This window comes from Myotis davidii, unplaced genomic scaffold (assembly GCF_000327345.1).
Source record: "Myotis davidii unplaced genomic scaffold, ASM32734v1 scaffold458, whole genome shotgun sequence".
In the NCBI taxonomy this organism is placed as follows: Eukaryota; Metazoa; Chordata; class Mammalia; order Chiroptera; family Vespertilionidae; genus Myotis; species Myotis davidii.
In genome coordinates, this window is record NW_006289819.1 from 336804 (window position 1) to 345132 (window position 8329).

The 8329-nt window shown below is 51.8% G+C and overlaps 1 protein-coding gene across 4 annotated transcripts in view; it reads right to left on the minus strand.

Annotated features, from left to right (window-relative positions):
• Nucleotides 1–8329, minus strand: part of LOC102752556 (vitamin D3 hydroxylase-associated protein) — a 37647-nt gene that overhangs the window by 5608 nt on the left and 23710 nt on the right. For all 4 annotated transcript variants that reach the window (XM_015563149.1, XM_015563151.1, XM_015563148.1 and 1 more), the window contains 11 exons: nt 6815–6928; nt 6526–6675; nt 6054–6187; nt 5002–5208; nt 4296–4336; nt 3743–3867; nt 2768–2893; nt 1781–1878; nt 1389–1488; nt 877–920; nt 92–131 (listed from right to left, as the gene is read on the minus strand). In XM_015563149.1, coding sequence (XP_015418635.1) covers nt 92–131; nt 877–920; nt 1389–1488; nt 1781–1878; nt 2768–2893; nt 3743–3867; nt 4296–4336; nt 5002–5208; nt 6054–6187; nt 6526–6675; nt 6815–6928 — 1179 coding nt within the window. The remainder of the gene's footprint in view (nt 1–91; nt 132–876; nt 921–1388; nt 1489–1780; nt 1879–2767; nt 2894–3742; nt 3868–4295; nt 4337–5001; nt 5209–6053; nt 6188–6525; nt 6676–6814; nt 6929–8329) is intronic.

Below are 8329 nucleotides of genomic sequence, written 5' to 3' on the forward strand. Positions count from 1 at the left end.
CTCTGCCCCCTGTCTGGCCACTTGTGTCACCACCAGGCTTCTGCTGCCCCTGATCCAGCAGTCCCTTGAGATCTTGCCAGGCACACATCACCTCCACTGCTGTGTGCTGCTCCCACAGTTTCTTGGGTGTCCTGGAGGAATGAGGAAGACACTGGGAAGTCCAAAGGACAGATTGGGAGGATCTTCTCTTGTACAAATGGGGTAGGATGCCCAAGTGGCAGGGCCTGGCCTCAGTGCAGGCTGCACGTCAGCTGATGGGCTGGGAATAATAACCCTGTATCTTGTCCCCTCGCCAAGATACCTTGCCTGTCCAATGTTCCCAAGAGTACACATCCTCTGGTCAATACCCCACTACCACCACCAGCCACAAGGACTCACAAGTGCCCCCCAAAACTATAGTTCCTTTCTTCACCTGTGAGGCTCCAGGTCAGCCCTCAGGTTACTCCACCCCAATTCCAACCAGCAACTCAACTCCAAGCCCTACCAGGCCAAACCCAACAGCAAACCCAAGCCCAAATCAGAATTCTCTTCAATCCACATCCCCACCCCAGTTCCAACCTTAACCCCAATTCCAACTCAAACCAACTTCAACCCCGCCCAAATCTAACCTCCATTCAGACCCAACCTTTACCACAACCTAACCCAATTCTAGCCTAAACTCAGAGCTTACCTCCAAATCAAACCCAACCCAAACCCACTCAAAGGTCTAAATTTAACCCAGTGTCAGGCATGACTCTAAAACCCTAATTAGATCCCAAAGTCTAAATTGTCTTTGTCCCCAGTGAACACCAACTCTAACCACATGCCCCTCACTCAGTTATCACCACCTCATGAAAAACCCTGGCAAGCTGAACCTGAAGAGACTCAACTACTCACTTCACTCCACGAATCATTTCCAAATCCTGGGCAGTTCGGGGCTCCTAGAGGTAAGGAGAGAGGGGGCCATCAGCTTCAGAAACCACAGGCCAGTGCCCTGCCCTGGGTGGGGGTCCAGGAAGAGCAATTCTGCTCGGTACCCTGACATAGAGCCCTCAATCCTTCATAAGCCACCACCACCTCACACAGCCCTGAGCCCCTTCAGGCCCTCACCCCTCTCTAAATCCCTTTCCCTTTCTGTGACACCCCTTCCTCTCTCTAAGATGCCCTTCCCCTATCAGAGCCTCTCTAAGCTTCCTCCCCTCCCTGAGAACACTCCTCTGTTCTGGCCTCTATTCCCCTCTTTTAGCTCCTCTTGCTCTTGAATCCAGCTCTGAGCCACCAACATTCTCTGGATCTCAGGCTCCTCTCTGACTACCCCACTCCTTGAGTCAACCTTCCCCCCTTCTGAGCTTCTTCCTCTCCGGGCCTCACCCCCTCTGAATCCCGCCCCATCCTAGGCCCACACTCACTATGTACTTCAGGATCCTGGCCATGATACACTTCAGCAGGTCTGGCAGGCGGAGCTGGGTGACTAATGCCTTCATGGACGGGTCCACAATGTCTCCTTCACTGAGGAACCACAGGCACATGGCACATCAGTTACAGCTTTTCAGTCATGGACCGACTCCTACACCCACACAACTCCCTCTCCATAGATAAGCCACAGAGGGAGGTCAGACCCAAAGAAACACTTCTGTTTCCACCACCGCCAACCTGGAACATGTACATTCTGAAAACAAGGCCTGAATAGATAACTTAAGGTCACACAATTAGCCATTGGCATCCCACCAATCCAAACCCACAGGTCCCCTCTCCCACCCCATTTCCACCATGTTCCACGTCTGAGTCCCAACAAACATACAGCTTCTGGAGAAGTGTGGCCCCTCCATCGGCAAACAGACCCCCTGTGTAGAGCTTTTGCATGGCATACTCTATCCGGGGGATGGTGAAGGGAATGACCTGTGGAGACAGAGGCTGAGTCAGGGCTTGGAGCTTTTCCCACCCAGCCCTGTTTTCTCTCCGCATCCCTCAGGATCTAAGGAGAGAAAATCACATCACTCCTCATCTCCTTCTACCTCAGCTCCTCAGCAGGGCAGGGGAGGCCTGTGGGTGGGTGCCATGCCCACTCCCTCATAGGGATGTGATGGGAATTCCACCAGGCCCTATTTCCTGCCTGCTCCACTGTGATCCAACCTTAGGCCAAATGTTTTACACATGTGACCTCACTGACCAGTAATCTGCACAGCTGCCCCATGTGGTAGAAAACTGAGGCTCAGGGTGTTAAGAGAGTGGTCCAAGATCAGATAGTACGTGTGTGGCCAACCAGCAGTTCTCAAAGGGGGGGCAGGGCCAGGACAAGCCACTGAGGCATGAGAGGCAAGGGAGGAGGGGGAGGGGGATTTTGAAGACAGGAAGATCTTTATGGCCATTTTAGGCTGAAGGAATTCTAAGAGTGAATCCCTGAGTCCCCACCGCTAAAGGGAGAAGCCACAGAATCGTGATGCCTTTCTCACAAGGTGAGCCTCCCCCTCCCCGCTTCCATACATTTTCTCAGTCCATCTTCTCCATGGAATTTAGGGAAAACACAATGATCTCAGCAGCCCAAACTTAGATATAATTTCTTTTCTTATTTTTTTAAATTTTATTTTATTGTTTAAAGTATTACAGATAGTAATACATATGTCTCCTTTATTTTTCCTCCCTATTGACCTTCCCTGGCATCCCCTACACCCTGGCACATGCTGGATATAATTTCCTTTCTCTCCAAGAATGGTCCAGTCCAGCATCCTCACCAGTCCAACTTTCTCCCCAAACTCCACCCTCCTTCCCCAGGGCTAAGCAAGCCTACCTCATGTCCTGCATCCTGGAGCAGTCTGCAGGTGAGCCTCACAGCCCTGGCCATGCTAGGAGATGGTTGAGAGAAGCCATCTGATTCATAGTAGCCAATTCGAAGGGGCCGGGTGTTGGAGTATATCTGGGGACAAGAGGAGAAGAGTAGGGCTCTGATGGGAGATTGGGCTGGGGACAAGGTGATCTCACTCTCTCCAGGAGCCAGACTTATAGACTGGGGCCTTGGGCCACAGCTGGCCTTACCAACATATAGGGTCCCCTGGAATAACAAAAAATGGATGGGGCCCTAGCCAGTTTGGCTCAATGGATAGAGCATTGGCCTGCATACCAAAGGTCCCAGGTTCAATTCCAGTCAAGGGCATATACCTCAGTTGCGGGCTCCTCCCAGGTCCAGACCCTGGCCTGGGCACATGCAGGAGGCAACCAATTAATGTGTTTCTCTCACATCAATATTTCTCTCTGTCTTTCCCTCTCTCTTCTGCTCTCTCCAAAAATCAATGGAAAAATATCCACTGGTGAGGATTTAAAAAAAGAGAAAGAAATGGATGGGGACGTGAATGACTGGGTGGATGAAACAGATAGGTAGATCAATTCATGAATGAATGAGTGGGTGGATGTATGAGAAGGTAAATGAGTGGGTAGGCAGAGATTTGAATGGATAGAAGAGTAGGTGGATAAACGAATAGTTGGAGTTGAATGGGTGGGCAAATAAGTACTACTAGATGAATAGACATGAGCATTTTTAAGCTAAAGAAGTGCCAGAACAGGATAAGGATGGAGAGATCAACAGAGGCAAAGAATGGATGACAGACAATGATCATAGGTTGATCACACCAGGATGTGTGTAGGGAGTTGCTTGCTGCACCTTGGGGTGGAAAATGAGATCTTCAGAGGGGTTGGCAGACAGGCCAATGAGGAATGAGGGGAGGGGAGAGGAAGGAGCCCTCCAGGTCTGTTCCCCAACCCGGCTTACCTCCTCCCTGAAGGGCATGAAAGGCACAGTGGGGTCCAGCTGGTGCATGTCTTCACTCAGCAGGGCTCGCAGACACAACACCAGGCTGTCCACATCCCGGGCCATGGGGCCAGCCACGGTGGCCACTGCACAGCAGAGGGGAAGGAGGCATCCTTTCTGCTCTGGGGACCCCCCACTCCCTGGCCTCAGAGGGTGGGGACCAGAGCCATGATCAGGGCCAAAGGAAGAGTTCATGGGGGCCATTTTGGGTCAGGGATTGAGGACAGGTGCAGTTGATAAACCTGCCAAAGCAGCTCTGGTGCCTCGAGGGAGAATCTCATCTGGGACAGAACGTTAAGAAATCAACAGGAAAGATTAAAGCAAGATAACAGAAAGCACTTCTCAGTGAGGCAAGAATCACTGCGCTAGGGGAGGCCAGGAGAAGCCATGAAGTCCCTTCTCCCAGATGCCTTTATCACCAGTGGGCTGATCTGTCTGAGATCGGATCTGAGGGAAATGTCCTTTGGAGAAAGGCTGGCTGGTTTGTTTTGAATAGGCACAGACAGGAGCTTACCTGATTTCTTGCCTTTCACAGCAGAGGCAATTCCTGTGTAGCTGCAAATCCCCACCCACCAAGAGCCCAGCTCAGCACCTGAAGGGAAGGGCCTGGGTGCCAAGGAGGCTTGAGCACCCAGCCAATGCACCCCCCGAGAGCTTAACACACAGGTATGAGAGCTGCTTCAACCCTCTCATAACTCACTATTTCCCTTAACATAAAGTCTGATTGCTTTGACTGCCCTTCAAGGCTCTAAAGTATCAACTTCCGTAGCTTCCTCTTCTAGCTCTTCCATGAACACATATTGTTCCAAGCAGTTAATTGCTTACAGTACAGCCTTCTGGACTCCATACCATCTCTGCATGTCCAGCCTTCAAAACCAAACTCAAATGCTGCCTCCGGCAGGAAGCCTTCCCTTTCCTTGCCCTGCCTCTGAAAGTTCAAAGTGTAGGTAAATGGGTAAATGTAAGATGACTGACTGAATGAACTAATGAGTTAATGAATGAGTGGAAGGTCTATTCCACTGCCACCTGTAACAAACATGCTGTGGCTGAGGCAGGAGTTATTTGAAGCCCTCCTACCTTCACCACTTTCCCCTAGTACTAAGCTGAGTGAATGAGAGTTAATGTGTGGATCAGGCCCCTCTGTTCCCCAGACCCCTAATTCCTCTAGGCTGGGCTAAGCCTGCTCTTCCCACCCCTACCCCATCACCACCACTGTGTACCTGAGGCGGCTTCTTGAGGTCCGGAGGCCATAGACACCACAAAAGCTGCATGGCATGCGGATGCTGCCCCCCGTGTCGGTGCCCATGCCCAGGATGGAACCCCCTTTACTCAGCAGAGCTCCTTCACCCCCTGAAGACCCTCCAGGGGTCTTCTTTAAGTTCAAAGGATTCCGGGTCTGTCCATAGATGGGGTTGCTGCAGTCGAAGCTGAGGGATGCAGAAGAAAAGGAGTTGGGAGGTGGAGGTTTAACTGGGGAATGTTGCCCCTTCCCCACATAGAGGCTGACCACCTGCTGCTTCAACGCATGAGCTCCTCCCAGGGCTGAGGTGAGATGCTGCTGCTGCAGGAAGACCCATAGCAGGCACCAATCACCTCCTAAAATAAGGAGCAAGGAGCCCACAGCTCTACTCTCAGAAAAATGGACGTGCTAGCCCCGGTCAGTGTGGCGCAGTTGGTTGAGTGTTGTCCCATGCACCAAGAGGTTGCACGTTTGATTCCTGGTCAGGGCACATACCCAGGTTGCACGTTCAATCCTCCATCAGGGTGTGATTGGGTGTGTGCAGGAGGCAACTGATCTATGCTTCTCTCTCACATCAATGTTTCTCTCCTTCTCTCTCTAAAACCAATGTTTTTGTTTTGTTTTTTACTGGATACACTAAAGAATGAGTGGGGAGGCTCTCGGGCCGACATCTTGGCGAGGCAGCAGCGTAGCCCTGCTCTCCGAGTCCCGCGATGCCGCCCAAGGACGACAAGAAGAAGAAAGATGCTGGAAAGTCGGCCAAGAAAGACAAGGACCCCGTGAACAAGTCGGGGGGCAAGGCCAAAAAGAAGGTAGGAGTGAGCCCTCTTATGAGTAGGGGAAACAGGCGCCCGTCCCAGATGGCTTTTAGCGTTGTGGGGTGTAGAGTCAGACTGCTAGAGCTGAGGCGCCTGCCGCCATAATCGCTTTTCCTCATTTGAAGAACGGGTGTGGTGCATGCTACAGCTCCAGCCCCAATCGCAGCCCCAGCCCCAGCCCCAGCCCCAGCCCCAGCCTGCCCACTTCAGAGACCTGAGCAGTGTCTGGGGGATGTTGGTCTTAACGAAGGGAATAGCCCCCTGGGCCTTCAGCACTTTCACAAGGACTCCGTCCTTGGCCGCTGGCTTCTCCAGGAACTGTGCCAGGCCACACGTAGAGTCATGGCCCTGCAGGAAAGTGACATTAACTCCAGTCCTTCGGGGTCAGGGTAGTTACAGTGAACAGACTCTTCCCCATTCGACCCCCACCCACATCCGTTCTCACACCCTCTGAGACAGCGCAGCGCCTTAGGTGAATTCACAGGTGGCAGAAGAACATGGTGGTTAAGAGTTTGGGCTTCGGTTTGAACCCAGCTGCTGGGTTCAGTCTCCATTGGCCACTTTCTAGCTGTGCATCATGGACTAAGTACCTTGCCCATGTCACACACTCAGATATTCACAGGCTCCGTGGCATGTGTGCACCCACACATACATGTACACCTGAGAATATGCACCCCAGGACTCACCACGCAGTCATAGGGGTCCTTGAGACTCATGGGGACCCCATAGAGAAGGCCTCTCTCACTCTTCTTGAGCTTCTTCAATGCCTGCAGTTGTTCCTCACATTCTTCCAGGAAATCTGTCAGGCAGTTCACCTCCTGGTGCACCTTCAGCGCCTGAGCAACATTGAGGGAAACCAGATAAGGGCTCACAGGGAGGCCAGGGACAGGACATTCAGTCACCACAGCCCCTCCCTCCATCCCCACTCCAGCCCAGAGGCAGGTTTAAGTCCTGACCCTGACCCCTAACCCCCACCTCCTCTAAGTAGCTACAGAGGACACTCTCCAGACTCAGCTCTTCCGCCTGCAACTTCTGAGCCAGCTTCACCAGGGGCAACTCCAGGATGGGCTTGGTGTCCAGGCCTGGCTCCTGTGGAAATGAGGTGGGAAGGACAGATATCAAAGACTGATCCATTCAGGCCCACTCCACACACTCAACATACTCAAGATATGTACATGTGTTCAGTACATATCTATCCCTGTGCTCACCCTTGGCATTAAAAACATTTATTGGTCTGTCTCCAGGTTGGCATGAAAGACCTACAGGAAACAGATATTCCCTTCTGTCTCTGCTACCCCAATGCCCAGCCCAGGGCTTGGCACAGAGGAGAGTCTGACCCCCAGTGTTGCTATTCAGAAGGGGCACAATTGGAGTGGGAGTGACATTATGTGCATATCTTGAGACTCAGGGGTTAAGGAAATGAGGTTTAGCTCTGTGTGATTTGCTTCAGGGGAGCAATCCAGCATCCCACATTTCCTTCTTATTTAGTCCTCCCTGCTGATCTGACCTTGGGAAAGGACAAGAGTCTAGCATGACTGGCAGACTCAGCTGGGACCCAGCCTTGGCCATACTATGGCTCAACTGGATAACCCAGGATGGGTCCCTTCCCCTGCCATGGCCTAGGTGTCCTCAGTGAGAAAAGGACTAGAAGTCAGTCATTAGTCAGTCATATAGGATGACCACAGACAGGCCCCCCACCTGCTCTGAGCTGGGTCCTTCAGGGAATGATGGAAAGCCTGACACTAGCCCTTCAGGACTCTATGACAAGGCCCTAGAACATAGCAGGCACTGAGGAAGGCAAAGTTGTCTTCCCTTAGTCCTCAGCCCCAGTGGAGACCCTGAGGGACAGAGAGAGAGCACTGTGTGCCCAAGGACACACAGCTAGTAAGTGGCAGAGCCTGGATCCACACGCTTGCTGAGTCATCCCCCCACGGAGGCAGGAGGACCCCAGTGACCACTCCCTTAGCGATACACACTGCCAATAGGTGTTCTTGCCTCCTTCATATCTCCCACCTCTGACTCCACAGCCTCCTTCCTGCCTAGAACCTTCTGTGTTTCTCAGTTTTCTCAACAGCCTCCTCACTGGACCCTCTGCCTCAAGTCTCTTCCCCTCTAGCTCAACCTCTTCACTGCAACCTGGGTGATCCTTTTAAGATCTTATATAACCTAAATCTGATCATAGGTCCCAACTGCCCTCAGAATAAAGTTACAACACCATTCTCATCAGTGTGGTTTATAAGGTTTTCAAAATCAGCGTAAAGCATGTGTTCATCTTCAGATACACCAATGTGTTCATCTTCAAATACTTTGCCTGCACCAATTCATTAAGTCCTCACAAAAACCCTTGGGCGGGCATTCTTATCATTTCCATTTCACCAGTGAAGACAACTGACTCACAGAGAGGTTACTCTCTTGCACAAGGTAAGGGAGCCTGGACTTGAACCCATGTCATCTATATCTTCACCATTACCCTCACAGTGGTTCTCCACT